General features: G+C 36.9%; 1 protein-coding gene and 1 long non-coding RNA gene across 3 annotated transcripts in view; one reads left to right on the top strand and one right to left on the bottom strand.

Annotated features, from left to right (window-relative positions):
• LOC132795333 (uncharacterized) overlaps positions 1-23,058 on the top strand; it is a 96,674-nt gene that overhangs the window by 30,699 nt on the left and 42,917 nt on the right. The window contains exon 3 of the long non-coding RNA XR_009633432.1: positions 4,814-4,871. This is a non-coding gene — a long non-coding RNA (uncharacterized LOC132795333). The remainder of the gene's footprint in view (positions 1-4,813; positions 4,872-23,058) is intronic.
• LOC132795326 (dorsal-ventral patterning protein Sog) overlaps positions 1-23,058 on the bottom strand; it is a 46,795-nt gene that overhangs the window by 8,114 nt on the left and 15,623 nt on the right. For both annotated transcript variants that reach the window (XM_060805979.1, XM_060805980.1), the window contains 2 exons: positions 8,691-8,800; positions 4,395-4,527 (listed from right to left, as the gene is read on the bottom strand). In XM_060805979.1, the coding sequence (XP_060661962.1) occupies positions 4,395-4,527; positions 8,691-8,800 (243 nt within the window). The remainder of the gene's footprint in view (positions 1-4,394; positions 4,528-8,690; positions 8,801-23,058) is intronic.

Raw genomic sequence — 23,058 nt, 5'->3', positions numbered from 1 at the left:
ATCAGAATCTTGAAATCTTCAAATCTTGCAGCTCATTAACAAAAAGTTGGAAAGTGTTTTTTTTAGTAGTTCTTCGCTCTAATGAAACGAGCTCTACAGCTGCTTAAAAGTAAGCCAAGTGTTTTTTTTTTTCTCTTGACTGGGGGTGTGGCCATAGAGGCGGGGCGAGGAAGAAGAAGAAGGCGAAGGCGAGAGGAAGCGTTGCTAGTTGATGATGACTAAAGACTTAAAGAGTTTTGGTTGGGATCAAATTGAGCTTAGAGTGTGAGATGAAGAGGTGATCTTTCTTTTCTTATCTGAAGTATTACATATTTTTTGCATTTGCAAATCTTTCTTCTTTTTTAAATATTAAATTTTGCATTATGAAATAATCGTGAAATATAAAAGTGGTATGTAAAAATTAATATAATAATACATATCAATATTGGGAAAGATTTCTTGAGAAAACTTTTGAACACTTTGGAATATAATAATATAATATATATATTATATTATATATAATATATATTTCTTCTATAATATATATTTCTTGACAATAGCTTGAAACTCAAAACAGCAAATTTTGCGACATAAAATACAAAGTTGTTGGTGTAGAAAAGAGAAGCGTTTATCAATGCACTTTTGCAAGCAAAGCTGAAGATCTTTTGTATGATGATCACTGAGAGTAAGAGATCACACACACACACACACACACACATACAGAGCTGAAACTACCTGAAGACAGCGTTTTGTGAGCAGTTTGAGTTTTGTAGTTTCGATCTTTTTTTTTTTTTTAATAGACAGTTCCGTTTTGATGTCCGAACGATAAAGTTGAAATTTTTATGGCCCAGAGGCAACTATGGAGTGAGTGAGAAAGAGTGAGCGAGAGGGTCGAAGGTAGATAAAGATAGCTATAAGCAGATAAGAGTCAAACAGGGACTCACGCCTCTGTGATAATCATCTTTGATACGCGTTTTTTTTTTTTGGGCAATCCTTTTGAGTTTGAGTGTGTGGCTGGCGGCTACAATGTTGGAATGTTGGGAATGTTCTCTTGGCCTGGGGTTAGGCCATAAAATGCTCTAAAAAGGAAACGCATTGACCACAAAAGATGTCATCAACTTGAATTGTCTGTGATGCGCCAATGAAGCAACGTCTCTCTCTTTCTTAATGGATCCCAAAACGAATCGAATCGAATCGAAAAGAGGCAAAAATGAGAGGAAACGATTGCAGACATCGATTGACATTGCCAAGAGACATTAACTTTTATTGTCTCTACCTGGCAAATGTTTTCCCCCCGTCCCTCTTCCAACTCTTCCTTGTCTTCCCATCTTCAAATCGATATCTTGGTCGATCTGTGGACCGCCCGCTGTTAGCGGCGGCAAATGAGATAATTTAATAAGCGTTAAAATGCTCGAGTTATGTCATTATAAAAAAAGAAAGAAAACGACAGGGAAAGAGAAGCCACAAAGAAGCGACGAAAAAATGCATAAATTAATGCTGAGAGAAACGAGATGTGGCAAGAAGAAGCAACAAACATTTTGCTGCCTCGGCTCTGCCCCCAAAAATGGGCATTTAACGTTGGTGCAATTTTTGCAGAGCGAGTTGCAAGTTGCTTCACTAAACTTGGCTATACATAAATATGTGTGCATGTGTGTGTGTGTGTGTGTGTGTGTGTGTGGTAGATGCAACAGCGGCAGCCGTGGCATGCACCAAGTTAGGCTAAAAAATAGAAATAACTTTGGTAAATCAAAAGCAGCTCGTTGCCTGTTTTCTGTTGTTGCTGCTCGCAAATATTTTTACAATAGCTGCCACAGCGGCGGGCCATGTGGCAGGGGCATGTGGCAGGCAAGCCAAGTTGGGGCCGCGCCCGTGCCTTCTAACTATTTATGGCAAACGAGTTGCAACCAAGTCGAAGTCGAAGTCGATGCTGAAGCTGCTGTTGCCATTTTTTTTTGCTTTTTTTTGACGTGGCAGCCGCAATTTGTGGCAACTTGGCCAACTTGGAATAAAAGTGAAATCTTCAGCGAGAGACAGCGAGAGAGTGCTAGAGAGAGAGAGAGAGAGAGAAAGAGAGAGGGAGAGAAGGAGAAAGAGACAGGGATAGGGGCAGCCAATTGGGGACGACCAAAGGTCAACGGCTTTGCATAAGCAAATGAAATATTGCCGCAAAACGGAAACTAATGATGTGCTGCCAGCTTGCTTGCAACTTGCTGCAAGTCGTTGTGGCAGTTGCAACCAGTTTAGAGCAGCAGCAGCAACAGCAGCTTCAGCTTCATGCCACACAGCGGCAAAGCGGCTGACTGGAATTTTCAGCCAGCACTCGGCTGATTATGTGAAAAATGTCACACACACACACTCATACACACACACACACACACTAGCGACGACTTTCCTCATAAGTTTTTTGCTGCTTTTCTAATTATGAATTCAATTCATGCAGAAAATTAGCAAAAGCCAAAGAATTGCCCAGTGATTCAGTGCGATCGCTGCATATTGAACTTCAACTTCAGCAGCAAGCTGCATTTGGCGTTGCCACCTGGACGGATTTAGGGTTGCCAAGCACACCAAAGAATGGATAAATAATGTATTAAGTCGTTAATTTGGCTTGCTTATAACTCAATCGAGTTAAGCTGAAGAAGCTTTAATTTGGCGTTGCCACCTGGACGGATTTAGGGTTGCCAAGCACGCCAAAGAATAGGGAAATAACGTGTTGAGTTGTTAATTTTGCTTGCTTATAACTTAATCGAGATAAGCCGAAGAAACTTGACTTTGGCGTTGCCACTTAGGCAGTTTTAGGGTTGTCGAGCACACACAAAAAAAAGGAAAAATATGTATAGAGTTGCAAATTCGACTTGTTTATAACTTAATCGAGTTAAGCTGAAGAAGCTTTAATTTGGCGTTGCCACTTGGACGGATTTAGGGTTGCCAAGCATACCAGAAAAAAGGAAAAATATGTATAGAGTTGCAAATTCGACTTGTTTATAACTTAATCAAGTTACGCTAAAGAAGCTTTAATTTGGCGTTGCCACCTGGACGAATTTAGGGTTGCCAAGCATACCAGAAAAAAGGAAAAATATGTATAGAGTTGCAAATTCGACTTGTTTATAACTTAATCGAGTTAAGCTGAAGAAGCTTTAATTTGGCGTTGCCACCTGGTCAGTTTTAGGGTTGCCAAGTACATGAAATAGAGTTGCCAGCTGTTGCCAAAGTACTTGAAAACAAATTGAAAGCTTTATAAATGTATTTTTTGTGAATTTGAAACTTGTTGCTTGCTCTCAGGGTTGCCATCTGTGGTTTATTTTGAGTAATGATCTGATTGTTGACAGCCAAAAAACAACATTTTAATGGCATGGCACGTGTGTGTTCCCAATGGGATCAGCGCGGCCGAAAACAGATGAAATTCTGTTGGAATAGTCGAAGAATGCGCTCAATGCCAACATCATCATCAACATGAAAATTTGAAAGAAAAGTCGCGAGTCCCAGTTCCCCGAATAGTAATAATAATAATAATATTATTAATCACAATACACCAGCATACAACGAAATGAAACGAAACGGACGATCATAAGTTGTGCGATATAAAATAAATCGGAGCAGACGACACCGAACACGACGAAACATGCAAAAAAAGTCGACGAATAAATAAATGCAAAAAACACACAACACAAAAAAAAAAAAAAGTGAAATAACATACATCAAGCGACAGACTGTGAGAAAAAGCCAAAGAGAGAGAGAGAGAGAGAGGGAGAAACGTTTTGGGGAAGGAAAGGTGATCTATATGTATGGAGATCGAAATATGTTGTTTGGGGGTAGGCGACAAAAAGAAAACAAAAATGGAGGGGAAAAAAACACAGCGAAATGGCATAAAAAAGAATTATAAATTGCGTAGCGTTGACCTTCATTTCGGTCCAAGTAATTTTTCATAAACAATTTACGCGTTTCGTTGCGGTGCGATTCATACTCGAACTATCTGCATACATATATATCTGTGTATATATATATATATATATATCACAGATATATATGCTCTATATATATACATTGGACATTATGTGATCTGAGCAAAAAAAAAAGTGTTGTACAGCTGCCGTGGATGCTACGCTTAATTATTCATAGATACACAGCATATATATCTACTATATAGATTGAGTTCAACAGAATTCTTTACAAGCAACAAGCAACACACCAAGTCATATCATTTTTATAGCCTGTCTGATAATCCAATTGTATATGTTTTTGATATTTTTTATGATGCTTAACAAACAATTGCATGTGTCAAAATATTGAGATATTTTCCTAATTTATAATCCCCGAGACTCTCTGATTGCTTTTGACGCGTTGATGACGCATCTCGATGGCATGAGAAAGTATATATCCTATATATGTATATATGATAATATGTCTTCTTGACTTACCGTTACGATCTCCGGGACAAGTCTTACAGCATTTGCCGGGCAATGAGATGGGATCATCGCATTTAGCTGGCGGACACTCGTTCTTAATGTTGCGACATTGCACACGTGCAACAATGCGTCGCTTCTTCGGTATCTGCAAAAGCAAAAAAAAAAAAAAAAAAGAAAACATTTATTAGCAACAACAACAAAAAGAAAACATTTTTGTATGTATATAATATCTCATTAGTTATGCTGAGTGGATGAGCCAATGTGTCACTTCTGTCTGTCCCGATGCCCATTACTGTATATTTTATTTATTTTTTTATTCACTTTTTATATAATTTCTGTAGCCGCAAAATTAATTAGCGCTGCCATTCCAACACACACACGTTTAAACTTTTCTATGCTCTCATACCCTGTCATTTTATATGCCATTGCAGCTCAAACTGACCGAGTGAACTCAGCATCGGTTGATGCTAACTAACTGGAATTTGATTGGTAAGTTCATGTTTGATAATAATTTGCTAATTTTTACATTATTCCTTGACATTTTTGTGTATTTTCGAAGTTACCTAACTTTTGACTCACGAGAGTTACATTGCTTATATTTCGTATATAGTTATTATAATGTATGCTTTAGGAGTTCTCGAAATTTCAGCTAATTTCGCCATGGTTTTACAGGGTATCTGGGTGTTCTATACTACACACTTTTGTCTAGTTTAGAGTTAGCGCTGCTTTAATTTTAGAACTAAATCAAATTGCTATTTTCTTAATATAAATATATGAATATATTTATAATTTTCTATATCATTCCATTTTATTTTATTTTTTGTCGCGTCCGTTTTTGTTTTTTTTTTGTGTTAATTCATTTCAGATCTCTGGTTGGTTGGTCGAAACTGGACTGACTGAGAGTGTTGTGTCGTTGTCTTTTTGATGTTTATATGAATTCATTTTTATTGGCCTGCCAACGTTGTTGCTTTTAACGATGGCATATCAGTTCTTAAGTCTTACAGCAAAACAGACAGACAGACAGACAGACGAAGAGAAGAGGAAGAGGAAGAGAAACAGAACAGAACAGAAGGCGAAGGCGAAGGCAGCACAGCTATCATTTTATGATGTGCTCGTTTATAAGTCTTGCAGCCACATAAATTATAATTAATTAATACAAAACTGACTTTTATGCAATGGCCAAATGACCAAATGACCAAATGCCCAGTGGCTGGACAGGTCCATTAAATCGCGAATCGCGAATCGAGTCGAAGAAACTGCGACTAACTGACGATCATTTCGTTCCCTCTCTCTCCTCTCTCTCTCTCTCTCTCTTGAAAAGAAGAGCACTCAAGTGGAGGACAGAAGACAGCTCTTCAATTAGCTCGACAATTTGCAAAAGAGAGAGAAAAGTTAATAACCAAAAGTACAACTGCTCAAATTAAAACATAAATAAAACCAACTCATTAAACAACTTAACAACGCAAATGCTCGACGCTTTAACAACTTTACGAGTTGTCTGTGTTCACTCATTATTTAGATACGAATGTTAGAGGCAGGATTGAATGGGAGTTTATAGATTAAAAGATGGTTTTTCCTGAAGGGATTTCAGTTAATAAAGAGTTAGATATCAGAGCATTGATATGAGAGCAATGAAAATTAAAGTTAAAAAAGAGTGTGCTCGAATAAATACAAAACACTGCGATATTATTCATAAAATATACCAAATTAACATACCGAAAATATACTGAAATATACAAAAGGCTATATCTGGTATATTGATATATTATTTCACTTAAAATATACTATAGTATGGTAAAATATACCATATTGTCAGACCAGGCAACTGAATCTTAGTTTTTTCTTAAATAATTTCTACTTCTCTTCTGATGGACGGACAGTCGAACATGTCTATATAGTATCGGTTGTTAATGACTAATTAGGAATATATATATTTACTTTATAGATCAGCATAAATAGATGTATCTTTAAAATATCTAATTAAAGTCTGCTTAAAGACCTAAAAGAGTTCTGTGAAATGTTTCAAATGAATGTGTAATTTAATAAGGATGTAAAAAGGGCAACTCAAAATATCGAAATGTCTCAAAAATCTGATTGAAGTCTACATAAAGAACTAAACGAGTTCTTTCAAAATGGATGCAATTAATTTGTAGGATTCTAAGCAAATCGAAATATCTCAAAAATGTGATTGAAATCTGTTCAAAGATCTTAAAGAGTTCTTTGGAAAATGGATGAAATGAATGTGTGATTCAATAAGGATTCAAAATATCGAAATATCTAAAAAATCTGATTGAATTTCAAAATGAATTTGTAGTGTAGTAAGAAAATGAAATAGGGAAGATTCTAAATATCGAAACATCTCAGAAATCTGATTGAAGTCTGCTCAAAAAACTAAAAGAGTTCTTTCAAAATAAATCAAATAAATTTGTACTTTTATAAAGAAGATTCTAAATATCGCAACATCTCAAATATCTGATTGAAGTCTGAAGCCAACTGTTTGGCTATATCATCAGTATTTGTACGATCTGAAGATACATATATTGTTGTACTTGTGGGGCTCTTATTTTTTGTTTTTGGGCTTGTGTCTGTCTGGGTCGTCTGGTCGATGGCAGACGCACAATGACAACAACAACAACAACAACAACAACAACAATAAGAAGACTTTATGGCGTCAATTAATATTCGGGGCCTGCTTATATATATATATATGATATATAGAGTATGAAAGAGAGAGAGAGAGTGGGGAGAATAATATATATTTGATATTTGATGTGTATAAATTGGGTTGTTGTTTTTGTTATTTTTACACACACAAGTTTGACATTTTCAATGCTGTTTTTTTCGGTTTTTTGTAGGTCGACGTAATTGCAAAAAAAATTCGCTTTAAACAACAATTCAATCAACAACAACCACAACAATAAATGGGAAGGAAAACGCAATTTTCAATTTGTTTTTGGCAAAGGTTTGGTATTTGGTTTCTTCGCATTCGCATTCGGATTCTACATAGATACTAAGTATCTATTATAGTACATCATCTGTGTGTGTGTGTGTGTGTGTATAGAGTATACGATTCGTCGTTGTTGTCGCATTCGCCATTATAAAAAGAGCTTTAAAATCAATATTAATCATGCGTAAAAATGCCATAAATTATGCGCCTCTTCTTTGCCTTCCATTGCCACGTTTTGGCCCCAACTTAAGTGAAAATACATTTTTCGCCAATAATTTTTCCTATTTTCCTTTCTTCATAGTATTTTTGGCAACGTTGTGTGTGTGTGTGTGTGTGTTGCTTGTGTTGTTCTATCTGTCTTGTCGCTTGTAGCAAATGTCGGCAGTCATTAGTCAATTAGTTGGCCGCCTATCAGCGCAGACTTGACTTAATTTGTTCAGTCAGCCGTCGCACAATAAAAAAAAATAGAGATACAAAAGTATCTCGCAAAATGAATAACGCATATCTATATGCAATAGTTGTTGTTGCAACAAGTTATCATTTTAAAATTACTGAAAGCTTTACTAAAAGCTGCTGAAAGTTGCGCAAAAAAAAAGAAGATACAAAAGTATTTCGAAAATGAGTAACTTAAATCTATATGCAATGGTTGATGTTGTTGCAGTTATTAAGCAGCAAGTTTTTATTGAAAAACTGCTGAAAGCTCTACTCAAAAGCTGCTGAAAGTTTCACAAAAAAATACATACAAAAGTATCTCGAAAAAAACTACTAAAAGCTCTACTTAAAGCTGTTGAAAGTTTCACAAACACACAACTAAATACTTTCAGCAAACTTCTTACTTTGTCAGCTGACAGCTTTGTTGCTGAAAGTTGCTGAAAGCTCACTAAAACCAATTGACTTACTTTGCTTCTTTGAACATTGCTTTAAAACTCCCATAATTTCATATTGTGCTGCATTTAAAAGCAGTTGAAAGCTTTGACAAAAGATGATGAAATCTCACTGACAATTGAGCTGGCTAAACTAGATACTTGAACATTAATCTAAAGCTTCTACAATTCGATTTTTGCAGCTGAAAGCTTTGACACAAGTTGATTAAATGTCACTTAAAGTTGCGCTGGCTAAACTAAATACTTTTCACCTTTGAACATTGCTGTTAAAATGCTAAAATTTGATTTTGAATTTGATCGAAAGCTTTGTCAAAACTTTCTGCAGCTTTCTCGCTGTATTTTGTTTGAAAGCTTTGATAAGTTGCTAGAAGCTGATTGAAATCTTCCTAGCTAAAGCTTCTGAAAGCTTACTCATGAAGTGTTGTTCCCTCTTAAACTTAACTCAAATACAAATACAAATAAAAAGCTTTGACTTACCGCAACGCATTCGCATTTGATGCAATACATGACACCAAAAGGAGGCCCAAGATCCGCATACCAAGTGGAGCCCAATTCACGAAGAACTTTGCCAAATTGACATTCGGTTACTGCAAAGAAAAGATGGAAAAACAAATATAAAATTAATTAAAAATCAAACAAAAAAGCAAATAGAGTTTGTCTATATGAATTAAATTGCATTGCATCAATTGCCAGTTGTGTTGTTGTTGTTGTTGTTGCTCTCTGGCTATAAAAGTCCATTTGTCTAAATATAAAATTTTATGGTTTTTTTTTGGTTTTGTTGAAAATGCTGGCGCCAGAGTTAATTGCATTTGCCCATATAAATGAAATTTAGTCAATGTCAATGCGAGTATGGGAATGGAAAAGTTAAGAGGGAGAGGGGGAGAGGGAGGTGGAAGGAGACTACGTATTGCAACATGTTGCCAAGCGGCAGCAACAAATGTTGCTAGCTGGCGCCACATTCAAATATCGTTTCCGGCAGCCAGCGTTTTTACAATTTTACAAATGAAACAGAAAAAAAAAGTGGCGCCAGCAAGTGTCAAGTTGTTAGCAGGGGTGAGGGGAAGGGAGTGGAGGGGAAGGGAGGGAGAAGGGGGGCAAGATTTGACTTTTAGACTCAATTTCATTAGCGGCATTTTGTGTTTTATTGTTGTTGCTGTTGCTGCTGTTCGGTGTTGTTAATTGGATGGCATTTTGTGTGGCGCTGTTATTTGGTATGCAAATCGGGCAAAAGCGCGTTAAATTATTAATATATTTTAATTACCAGGCGCACACAGTCTCTCGTCTCTCCAAAAAATTACAAATGCTAAAACTTTAAACTCTTTGGCGCCACACATCAGCCATAAAAAAACACAACGAGCGCGCAAAAAAAACGAAAAAAAACACAACGAAATCCAAATAGATACATTCAAAATACTTAATAGAAATTCCCAAAATAAATGACACGGGTTGTACGACTAAAGAATACCGCGTAAAAGTGTGAAAAATAAATTCCGAAGTAGAAAAAATGGCTTTAATTCAGCTTTTTTCAAGCTAATTTGCCAATTTTGCAAAGTCACGAATAAAAAAATACATCTTTAAAGCTCAAAAGTAAATTCTAAAATAAAACAGAAAAATAGCTAAAGAAAGAAACGAATTCTAGGCTTTTAATTTGGCTCTTTTCAAGCTAAATTGCTAATTATGTAATTTCTTTGTTTTTTTTTTGCTAATTTTGCAATTGCTGGACAAAAAAATACTCTGCAAATGTTTAAAAGCGAATTCCAAAATGGAAAATGAACAAAATGGCTTTTAATTTGGCTCTTTTAAAGCTAAATTGCTAATTATGTAATTTCTTTGTTTTTTTTTTGCTAATATTGCAATTGCTGGACTAAAAAATACTCTGCAAATGTTTAAAAGCGAATTCCAAAATGAAAAATAAACAAGATGGCTTTTAATTTGGCTCTTTTCAAGCTAAATTGCTAATTATGTAATTTCTTTGTTTTTTTTTTTTGCTAATATTGCAATTGCTGGACTAAAAAATACTCTGCAAATGTTTAAAAGCGAATTCCAAAATGGAAAATGAACAAAATGGCTTTTAATTTGGCTCTTTTCAAGCTAAATTGCTACATTTTGCAAGAATGCTGCGTAAAAGTTGGCAAATAAATTCCAAAATGAAAAATATAAAAATAGCTAAAGAAAGCAATGATTTCTATGCCATGAATTTGGCTTTTTTCAAGCTAAATTTCTCGCTAATATGCCGCCGCAATCGATCGTCGAGGGTATTAAGTGGAATAGTTAAAATCGATGGCAATGAATGGGGCGTAAATATCAGCGCGTATTTTTTTTTGCTTGCTTGCTTGCTTGATGGATTGTTTTGTTGCTTTTGCTTCTGCTTCTTGCAGTTGCTCAACTTTTGGCGTTATCATTGAAAAGCAACGCTGGCAGAAACTGGGCTACAACTGATTAACTAAAACACACAAAAAAAAAAAATCACCGAAAAAACAAAACCAATAAACTAAACTAAAAAAAAAATTTAAAAGAAGAAAAAAGGCAGCAACAAGAAATCAACTATCTAAGCAGAGAAAAAAAGAAGAAGAAAAAATGAAAACAACGCCCAGGCAAACATCAGAGCAACAACGAAACAACCTCAGCAGTGACAACAACAACAACGGTAACAACAACAACAACAACATCGGCAACCTTAGCCGAACAAGCAGGGGCGGCATTGCCCGACATGGCGTATACGTGATAAGTGGCGCTAACGACGCGCGACGTTTATCAAGTGGCGGTCTTATTATAATTTGTTGTTGTTGTTGTTGTTGTTGTTGCTGCTGCTGTTGTTGTTGCTTTCATTGGCGCCAGTTTTATTTGCGTGCGAAAATAAAGAAACACAATTTAAATGCAAGCAACAACAATAGAAATTTAATCAGCGAGAAGAGAGACAACGGAATCGCCTTTGATACAAGCTGCCGATTTACGCGCAATAGATTTATAAATATTTATGTGTATGTGTGTGTCTCCTCTCCTCTTCTCTCCTCTCACTCACTCTCTTATATACATATAAGAGTCGCCAAAATGTTAAATATGTATTAAGTATTTTTCTATCATTCTTTTTTTTTCTTTTTTTTTGGGTTTCCACTTATATAATTGCACTCGCTGCGTTGGCAACAAAATGCTGCTAAGCTTTACAGCATTTAAATGTTGGCAACACTTCGTAGTAAATGTTGGCAACATTGGCATCACAAATGTTGCCAAGCTTTACAGCACAAAACAGTGCAGCACTACAAATGTTGCCAGGCATGAAATGTTTGCATTGGCGCTGCGTGCGTTGGCAGCAAATGTTGCCAAGCTTTACAGCTACAAATGTTGCTTGCTGCCGCTGCCGACGTCGCTGCTTCCGTTTGCAGCAGCTGTGCAGCCAATAACATTGCGAGTTTTGCCTTCTGCTTCTGCTTTTGCTTTTGCTTTTGCAATGTTAACGCAGTCTCTCGCTCTTCCTCTTCCTGTTTGCTGTTTGCTGTTGTTGTTTGCCGTTTTGCCGACCCGCCCCTCATTTCCGTTGATCGTTGAGTCGAGAGCCAACAAACTCATCAGCAACTAAAAGCCAGCTGTTAATTATGCACTGATCGATCTATCGCTCTTTATTTGTCCATGCAAAAAAGCATCGACTATATATATGTATGTATTTTATGTATTTGCTGCATTTTGTCTAGACTTGATTTGATTTATGGCTTAGCTTATAGTATTCTTCGTGTTTTGATTTTGGCATTTGGCAAAGCAAAGAAATCATTTCCAGACTGAATTTATTGTTTGTGCCAAATTCATTCATCGATGCACAGCGTAACAATAATGCCAAAAATGCGGGGCGTGGCACTCCCTCTTGCTCTCTCTCTCTCTCTCTCTTGTATACAAGTGCATTCAGAGAGCGTCACAGAGAGAGAGAAAGAGAGAAGAGGAGACGTGTGTTATTTATAATTTGCATTTCAGACGAAAGATCTACAAATAAATTTACGCCTTTTTGTTCGCATTGCTGTTTTATTTTTGGCAGTGCATTGACACACACACACACACACACACACACAAGCAACAAATTAAGGCTGCAGCAATTAAAGAAGCTGAAGAAAATGTGCTTAAAGCTTTTAAAACAACTGCAATTACTTCAATACTTCCTAAAGCTGTTTAATAGCCGAAAGTTGCTTAAAGCTTTTCAAGCAACTGAAAGTGCAACTTAAAAAGCAACTTAAAGCTTAGCAAAAGTGTAACTTCTAAAAACTGCTTAATATCATTAAGTTGCTTAAAGCTTTTCAAAGCAGCTAATTAATTGAATTATTAAAAATTTGCTTAAACTATAAAGCAACTGAAAGCTTAACAAAAACAGTTGAAACACTGATTTCATTTCAAACTTGCAAACTTAACAAAGCTCTTGAAGCACCAACTTCATGTTAAGCAACTCGCCAGCTTAACAAAGTTTAATCGATCCACTAAGTTCATGGATATAAAAGTATGACTGAATAATAAGTTTGGAAAAGCTCAACACACTAAGAACAGAATATGAAATAAGCACACAGTATAAGCTACATATTTTGTAATGTTGCGTTAAGCCAAAGCTCAAGTTTCGTTTAAGCAAAAGCTCAGTCAAACATATTCGTGGATATAAAAGAACAATTGAGTAATAATAAGAATAAGAATAGACTGCGAAGAAAGCAACAGGCTACGTTTTAGCTAAAGCTTCTTTAAGCCAAAGCTCAAGTTTTGCTTAAGCAAAAGCTCAGCCAAACATATTTGTGGATATAAAAGAACAATTGAGTAATAATAAGAATAAGAATAGACTGCGAAAAAAGCTACAGGCAACGTTTCAGCTAAAGCTTCATTAAGCTAAAGCTCAAGTTTTGCTTAAGCAAAAGCTCATCCCAAAATATGCGAATTGAGCAATGTGCAATTTTGGGTTGGTTACGTGGTAACAACAGAGACAATATGTGCTTGCAACACATGTGTGTGTGTATAAATGTGTGTGTGTATATGTGTGTGTGTGTGCAACAAACAAACAAACAGATGAAAAGCAGTCGCACAATGTGCTAATTACAGTCAAAAGGCAGCGACAGGCATTTCAACTTCTAATAAACATCGCCAACACGTGGCCCCACTGTATGTGTGTGTGTGTATTGGTGTGTGTACTAGTGTGTGTGTGTATTAGTGTGTGTGTGTATTAGTGTGCGTGTGTATTAGTGTCTTTGGTCTTGCTGTGGTCATTTGTTTGCAGCGCACTGAATTTTGCCTTTTTTTTTTTGCCTTTCTTTGTTGCTTTTGCTTTTGTTTTTGTTTTTGTTCGCTTGTGTGTCTCTTGCCAAATGCGTTGCTGACTCACATGACGCAGAACCTCGCTGCTGACGTCGACGCTGACTGCGGCAGAGGCGTCACTTTGGCGCACTTTGTCGTTCTGTATTTTCTCTCTCTTTTCTTTTCTTTTCTTTTTTTGTAGTCCCAAATACTACGCACGCAAAGAGATGCCTTTGAAAATGTGACAAAAAAAGAGAAGAAGAAGAAGACTGCTTTTCTAGGGTAACTTTGAGTCGAGGCAAGTTTTCGTTTCGTTGGCTGCGTTGCGCGCTTTTAATTGAGTTAAAAGATCAGCACAGATCAGCATCGGCATCAACTTTAGCATATAGCCATGGTCTGTGCGCTATATAGAACACTGTCAGTCAGTCAGTCAGTCAGTCAGTCATTTAGTCATTTCTTTGGCTCTTTTAAAATGTTTATTTCTGTTTTTGCGCCTTCATTAAATTGTTGCAAAATAATTAGCGCAAAAGTTAAAGCTCAACGTTGTCGCTCATAAAATGCAATAAAATACGACGATGAGCGATTAACTTAAAAAAACGGAAAAAAAAACCGAAATAATAAATACGAAACTTTTGCTGTGCCACGCCCACAGATTGATTGTTGTTGGCGTTGCTCACAAATTTGACAGCTGCAAGTGTTGAACTGTCAATCAGTCAATGGGGGCAATCAATCAAATCGAATCGTTGATCGTATCGCTGATCGTATCGATCGATCGATCGTTGCGGCAAACAACAAAAAGAAAGCGCACACAAATATTTATTATTATGAACAAGTCGCTGTCTAAAGTAAACCAAACAAAAAAAAAAAAATTATATATACGAGTGTTTTGCCTTTTCACTTGTGATTTTATTTTTGGAAAATGCATTCGGTGGAAAAGCGACAAACACACACACACACACACACACACTCAGACACACACATTCGGTTCTCTCTCGTCATACCGCGCCCCAGTTTATTTATTTTATAAGCAATTAAATTATTTAAGTGCAAAGCTAACAAAGCACAACGACAGCAACGCTTCGAAATGTTTGCGCGCTGCATTTCACAGTTGCACATACCCTGTAAAAAGTGAGTCAGAGCAAAGAGGGTGGCATCAAATAAAAGACTGCATACAAAATAGTTCGTTTAAGGTGCATTCAATCAATCAATCAATGATTTCAATCATTTGCTGTTAAAATATGGTCACACTAAATAACTTATTACAAGCTTTGGTCGCACTAAAGCATGGAATGTCTTGAATGCATGACATGAATAGGAATGCAATGCAATGTCAAAGCTTTTTAAACAAAATATGGCCACACTAATGCTTAGTACGGTCACACTTGAGACCTAGAAAGCAAAGAATGTCTTTTATGGATGACATGAATATGAAAGCAATGCAAAGTCAAAGCTTTTTACCATGACATGGTCACACTACTACTTACTACGGTCACACTTAACACCCAGCAAGCAAAGAATGTCTTTTTTTGGCTTGACTTGATTATGAAAGCTTGTCAAGTCGCGGCTTTTCTCAAATGGAATGGTCACATTAGTACGTTTGTTGCACGGTCACACTTGAGACGTATCTTATTACAAGCTATTCTCACATGACATGGTCACACTAATGCTTACTATGATGGTATTTGAGACATGGCAAGCAAGGAATATGTTAGTTGCATGATATGTTTATGAATGCTTGTCAAGTAAAAGTTTTTGTCAGATGGAATAGTACGGTCTCACTTGATCATACTATCGTATAACAAGCATGGTCACACTGAAGCAAGGAATGTCATTAATATGAAAGCAATGCATAGTTGCAGCTTTTCTCACTTTAGCTGCATAGTACGGTCACACTTGAAACCCAGGGTAGTTTCTTAGTCGTTCAATTTGAAGTATTTCTTCTTCCTTCCTCGGTTGTTTTTTTGTTTTTTTTTGGTTTTGACTCGCAGAGAAATGAAGAGATCTCTAATGGCTGATTAAGTGCGGCCGCCGCGAAGTTGGGAGTCTTTTTTTTCTTTGGCTTGCTTGTTCTTGATAATTTATGACAGCTGCGGTAGGTGTGAGACGAGATAGAGAACGCTGATGGTGGAGGGGGGAGAGTGGGGAAAGGTGGAGAGGGGGAGGAGGAGGCAAGAGAGAGTGCAAACAGACGACGACGGCGGCAAACAAAAAAAGTCGTTGGCGATGGACAAACACACACAACATATATGTGTGTGTGTGTGTGTGTGTGTTGTTCACGCCCTGTAGACAGCACTCCCCACTCCCCTCCCTCCCCCCCCCCTCTCTCTCTCATCTGCACCTCCTTTGACACTACGAAAATATTCTCATTACCGAAAAAAAAAAGTTCAAAAGTGAAAAAGCCGCAGCGAGCGATGCGCGTTTAAAGTCGCTAGCAAAAGTCGCGCGCGTCGATCGCTAACAACACACACACACACACACACATACGAAAAGGGGCTCGTTCAACGGTTGTTGTTGTTGTTGTTGTTGCTGTTGCTGCTGCCTTGGCAACAACAATTGCCCAAAAAGAACGAACAAACTAATGAAACGAAAAACATTGTGCTGCTTATGTAAAACACACAACAACAACAACAAAAAGAGCGCAGAAGGAAGTCAAAGAGGAAGAGGCAAACGAAAGAGAAGTGTGGGGAAGGGGGGTGGGGAGCAGCTCAATCATAATGAGTGACAATTGCTATGCAATTAGCCAAGCAAAGTTTGGTGGCCCATCACACATAACCCAGAATACAATTTATATATCTTATACACATACAATACATATATAGTATATATAGATGATATAACTGAACCGCATCCGGTGACGAGGCGACGCGACTCGCGACTCGACTCGAATCGTTCATGCTTTGCCATATACTCAATATATTCGCTAGCAAAAACAAAACAAGAAAAAAAAAAGGGTTGCTCGAAGCGTAGTCAAAGAAGAAAGGCAAAGAAGAAAGGCACAAACTTTGGGAGAGACTGTAAAGTTCAAGAACTAACCTAAAACTTTAAGGAAGGAATTACGGAAATAGTTGTAAAGAGTCGCAAGTTTTGATAGAAGTCTTAAAACTAACTCACTAGCTTTGGGAAAGTTGAAGAACTAATTTAAGGTTTAAGTTAAGAACTAACCTAAAACTGACTTTAAAGAGAACGTCAAATATGTATATCCAGTTAATGCTAAGAACTAACATAACATTCAGACAGTTGAGTGAAGGAAGTTAAGTTCCGGAAATTTACATTTCAAATATAAGATTGGCAAATTTGACGCGAATAGTCGAAAGTTTTGAAAGTAGTATATAATAATAATTAATAATATTCTTCTCATTAGATTGGCATTTCAAATTGAAGTTAATTGAGTCAAAGTGTTAAAGGAAGTTTTAATACTAACTAACTAGGTTTAAGAGTGACTGTAAAGTTAAAGAACTTATATTTAAATCCGACATTAATAGAATGACAGATTCCAGAAACGTTAAATATTTTGGGAAATTTGTACTTAACATTTTGAAGAAGAAATTAACAGCTTAAACGGAAGATTGGCGCTTCAATATTGAATGGAATATTGAATAGATTCAAAACTTTGAAAGAAGACTTAACTATAACTAATTAGCTTTGACTGACTTTAAAAGGCACACAAACATTTTGGAAAAATCGAAAAATGTTTAATGGAAGATTGGCGCTTAAAATTTCATGTCGAAAGTTTTGAAAGATGTAATGTAATGAGCAGACTAAGAAGAAATTGGCAATGGAATGTGGAAAAATCAAATCATTTTTTTTTTAATATAACTCAAAAATGTTTAAAACGATAATATTCAAAGATTATATAGATTTTTCTATATTAAAAATCGTTTTTAAATAAAGAATTTTATAATAATAATAGCACGAACTTCATACGAGAGAAATTTGTGAATTTTGCTTGAATTTTCTTCGACTGCTGCGCATAATTTTCTATACAAAAATTGTGTGTGTGTGCATTTTGCTGCAGTGTTGAGTTTGTTGTGTGTGTGTGTGCGCTGCTTGCTGTGAGGCAGTGTTGATCGAACGCGGTTGCAATTATTTTTTCGTGTCTGTGAAATTTGTTTAGACAATTTGCGCTTGGTCTACCAAAGCAGCTAATTTCTCCCCCTTGTCTGTGTTGCTCTCTGTGTGTGTGTGTGTTGGAGTGTGTGTGTGTGTTAAAGTGTGTGTGTTGGTGTGTGTGTGTGTGTGTGTTGGCTATTTTGGAACAGAGGCAAAAGGCAACTGGCAACGTCTCTGGCGGCCGTAAACATGTTCAATGACTATTTTTATTTTTATTTTTTTGTTGTTTTGTTTTGTTTTGTGCTTTTTTGGTTTTGTTTTTAGCGTATTTCTCTTGTTGTTGTTGTTGTTGTTGAGCTTTTTGGTTTTGGTTTTAGTTTTGCATTTTTCCTCATTTACAAAACAAATCACGCGACTGCGATTTTTGCCCCGTCGTCGCAGATGTCGTCAAAAGTTCAGGCAGAGACGTGAACAGCGACGCTGGCAGCGACGCAGACGCAAGCAGCGGCAGAGGCAGAAGCAGCAGACGAAAGTACGTTGTTGTTGTTGCTAATTTTAAATGCGCTGATAAGTTGCACAAATATTCTAAGGATGTGTGTTTGTTGTTGTTGTTGTTATTCTATTTAGTCTTTTGCAGGAAAAGAGGAAGCAGAGAAGAGGGAGGGGAGGCTGAGGGCTGGGGGCAGCTGCTGATGACGTTCATGATAATGATGATGATGATGATCGCGCGTTGCACGCGACTTGATTGAACAAAAAGAATGCAAGAGAATGCACACAATTGACATTTAAAGTTCAAGAATTTACTAAAATAAGCAGCTTTAAGCTTGCTTAAATGAAATTGAGAGCTTGCATGAGCTTTAGAGTTAGCTTTCAACAGCTTTTAACAGGCAACATAACAAATTTGCAATGCTTAGAAAGGTACAAAAAGTGATCAATGTAAAAGCTGTTAGGTTTGAAAAGCTTTAATGTGCTTTTTGTGCTAGAGTAGAGCGGAATCAGAGTCGACAGTATGGAAATTCTGTTTTGGAGAGCTTTTAGCAGCTTTTGACAGCTCTGATTGATCACAAATGTGATTAAAAAGGCGCACACTAATTTAAAAACTTTAATGTGCTTTTTGTGTGTTTGAGTAGAACAGTTTCAAAGTCCATAGAATGGAAATTCAATTTCGGTTAGCTGTCAACAGCTTTTGACAGGCAACATAACAAATTTGCAATGCTTTGAAAAGCTTTAATGTGCTTTTTGTGCTAGAGTAGAACGGAATCAGAGTCGACTGTATGGAAATTCTATGTTGGAGAGCTTTTAGCAGCTTTTGACAGCTTAGATTAATCACAAATGTGATTAAAAAGGCACACACTAATTTCAAAACTTTAATGTGCTTTTTGTGTGTTTGAGTAGAAGAGTTTCAAAGTCGAGAGAATGGATTAACAGCTTTTGACTGACAATTAACCTAAAGTGCAATGATTAGTAGCATCATAAATGTGATTCATGTAAAAGCTTTAATGTGCTTTCGAGGGTATTTTGCAAGTCGGTGCACAAATTGGGAAATTTGCGAAAGAAAATGTCTAAACAGTTGCACATGTAAAACACATCATAGAAACTGACTGCAAAGGCTGCTGCTGTTCGTATCAGAGATGCACAATTTTGATGATGCGCAGCCGAACAACAACAACAACAACAAAAAGGAAAAATCTCGTAAGTTATTTAGAATGCTGCAAAGCAAAAACAACAACAACAACAACAACAACAACAAAAAAGAGGCGCTGATTGCGCCTTGATAATTAATGCATGACAAGAATGCGAAATGCGGCGATGTGAAATTGCGAGTAGAGCAAACGCGACGTGGCAAGTGGCAAGTGGCAAGAGGCAAGTGGCAACTGCCGTGAATATTTGTTGTTGTGCGTTTGGTGCAATATAATTCGTCATCGAATAAATTCATCAATGAAAAACTAAAAATGAAATGACGATGAAAATCAAACTCGCATTTCATTTGCATTCGCTTCTCCTCCTCTCCCTTCCCCCTCTTGTTGCTCCAACTTGCGGAGCGGAAATGCCAAAAAAAAAAATAGCTGAAACTGAAACTGAAACCCACGAAATCTGTGAAGCGTATCTGTAGCAACCGAGCTCTGTTGGGGATGTATCTTTGTATCTGTATCTGTATCTTATTTGCCTACGCGGCAGCCAAAATCGACAAAAAAAAAAACAGAGTCAAATTAATTAACACACACACACACACACACACACAATCGGTTGTTTTTTTTTCTAGCCATGCGTCTGGCTTTTCTTTTTTGTATTTTTGGGTGGGCGAGCCGAAAAAAAAAACTCGAAGAAAAAAAAGCGAAAAACTCGAACTGCAACTCGAACGAAGTCGAAGTCGAACTCGAACTCTCTGCTGCAATTTGACACTTTTGTGGGCATTAAGTGCTTCCTCTGCCTACACACACACACACACACACACAGAGACATCGAAGCTAAGCCAAGTTAAGCCGCCGCAAGTTAAGTTTGCAATCGCATCGCAGAGGATGGCGACGCCTCGTCTCGAAGCCAAACCAAAAAAGGCTGTGGCAATGTTGTTGCAGTTATATTGCAGTTGTTTTGCCGTTGTTGCAACCGGCAACAAATTGGTTGCATTTCGTTTTTCGTTTTTCGTTTTCGACTGCCTGCCTGACATGCAACTGACACTGACGACGACGACAGCACAGCACAGCACAGACGGACAGACAGACAGACGGACGGACAGACAGACGGAAGGCTCATTCGTTTTTGGGAGGCTGTCGCGACAGCCCCAAAACAACGAACACACTAAAATGAAGCTCAACTAGACGCACTTTAAATGCGCTTACCCAAAAAATACATATGTATAAACTTAACTTAATGCAAAGAAAACCTATAAATTGAACTTGTTGAAAAGTGATATATAGAAAAAGCAAAGCCCTCAGCACTAAGAAAAGTATTAAAGCAAGTAAGAAAGCTACTCTAGAGTATGATTGACTGTGAAATACCAGAATGAGAGCAAAACAGTTCGGTATTATTCTTAAAGTATACCAAATTATATACCACAAAATTACGGTATTATTTTTAAAATATACCAAACAATATACAATGAAAATACTGAAATATACCGCAGGCTATATTTGGTATATTTCGAATGTATAACTAAATCGCAATATATCATTTCAGTATATTTCAGTATTTTAATGGTATATTTTTTGGTATAATTTCAGAATAATACCGCATTGTGTTGCTTATACTCATATATACCGCAAAAATACTAATAAAAATATACCAAAGACTATTTTTGGTAGTGATCAATTTAATTTTTTTTTTTAATTTTCTAAATAAAACATTAAAAGTTTGTCAAAATTTTGCAAAATAAAATAAAATTCGAAAAATACAAAATATTGAAAAAAAAAATATGAAAATCGGTAAATATTTGTGAAATAAATGTTCAAAATTTACAAAATATAATAGATTGTAATAATCGAAAATATTAAAGTATTGAAAAAATTGAAAATTAGTTAAAATTTTCGAAATGAAAAATTTAACATCTGTCAAAATGTGCAAAATAATGAAAATATGAAAGTTTATTAACATTTGCCATAAAAGGCTGAAAAGCGAGCGACTCCCAAATGGAAAGTGTATAAGAAAACAACAAAAAATCGTTGGGGTACAAAAAAAAGAAGGCAAAACTTTTGGCGTCTGACAGACGTCGTTGCTCTGAGTCTGAGTCTGACTCTCGACTTCGACTGTGGCTGAGACTGCGACTTAACGTTTTAACGTGTTTCGTTGTTGTTGTTGTTGTTGTTGTTGTTGCTTTTCATCTTCTTGTTGTATTCGTTAAAGATCATGGATATGTTTGCCGAGATGCCAAAACGGAACGCTTCATCGTCGTCGTCTCCGTCTCGTTTTGCTGCTTTACGTAGGCACATCTTGATTTTCGTCGACGTCGTCGCCAACGTTGTTGCTGTTGTTGTTGCTGTGGTCTGTGCTGTGTTGTGTTGTGTGTTGTTGTCTTTTACACGCATTCATTAAAAATAAGTTAACAACTTTTTAACACCTAACTGGGCGGCAGACAGTTGAATAAATGAATTATGCTGACGAATGGCGAATGGGCCAAAAGCAATGCCCAAACAAGCAGAGAACAGCTGAGAGGGGAGTGGGAAGGGGAGGGGGGAAAACAGCATGTAGGCAGCTCAGAAGAGGGGGTTAGGGGGAACGCTTGTTAATCAGCTAAATTAAATGCGAAATGAACAAAACGAATTGGTAGTTAGTAGTTGGCCAGATCACAGACAGACGTCGCTCTCTCTCTCTCTGTGTCTCCCTCTCTCTTTCGCACACTCGAAACGTGCGTGGTTGCTGATGTTTGATTAGCCTACCTCCATCTCTTTCCCCCCCTACTTCCCTATTTCGTACTCCCCGAAAAGCGAGTGTGTTTGCGTTGGTTTTTCATTCATTAAAAAAATTATAAGGCTGAGTGTGTGTGTGTGTGTTTGTTGTGCCATGTTGTGTGTTGGTGGCATTTGCCGTTGCCCGAATTTGTTGTCTAGCGCGGGTCTGTGGGCCACGACTAACGACTAAATTATGCTGAGCTTTTAATTAGCACTCTCTGCTCTCCACATCCATCAACTCTCGGTGGGTGCAATGGGTGTCGCTATCCGTCCGTCCGTCCGTCTGTCTGTCCGTCCGTCCGTCCGTCTGTCTGTCCGTTCCTCATACGTTGTTGTGTGGGTGGCCGTGATAAGCCATTGATTTGTTTCTCCGGCTCTTTAGCTCTTTAAGTTATGAAGTTGAACCAATCTTAAGTTGTTATTCGCCTTTGTGTTAACGATCAACGATCATTTCGTTCAAGTTTTATGACCCATACTCGTCTAATAACGGTTTACATATCTACCATTAACAATTTGAATGAATAGTCAGTTCCCTTTCCCCCACTTTGTTGTCAAACATTATAATCTGTTTTAGTCTCATTTGCGAGTACTACTTTTAGTTAAACGACTTAGGATAGCTTTGAAATTTTACTTATAGCAAGTACTGAAGAGATTACGCAGTTTAAGCTAAGGTTGACCTCATTCAAAGTGAATCACTTTGGTTAAACGACTATGAATTGCAGTGAAATTAAGTGGACCATAACTAAAGATGGAAATAAGTTGTTTGCCACAAAGAGTTTGTTTCTAGCGTGAAATTATAAGTTCTAACCTCATTTCTAGATTCGAATTTCACTTAAACGACGTAGGAATGCTTTGAAACTTCACATCGTGCAACTAATCATAAGAATATGCAGTTTAATCAAAAGTTAACCTCATTCAAAGTGAATCACTTTGGTTAAACGACTATGAATTGCAGTGAAATTAAGTAAAACATAACTAGAGATGGAAATAGATTGTTTGCATTAAAGACTTTTGTTCTAGCGTGGTTAGTTACGCGAAATAATAAGTTCTAGCCTCATTTCTAGATTCGAATTTCACTTAAACGACGTAGGAATGCTTTGAAACTTCACATCGTGCAACTAATCATAAGAATATGCAGTTTAATCAAAAGTTAACCT

The sequence above is a fragment of the Drosophila nasuta genome, chromosome X, assembly GCF_023558535.2.
Source record: "Drosophila nasuta strain 15112-1781.00 chromosome X, ASM2355853v1, whole genome shotgun sequence".
Taxonomy (NCBI): domain Eukaryota; kingdom Metazoa; phylum Arthropoda; class Insecta; order Diptera; family Drosophilidae; genus Drosophila; species Drosophila nasuta.
The sequence above is the reverse complement of the archived record's forward strand: the minus strand, read 5'-3'. Positions and strand labels throughout refer to the sequence as shown.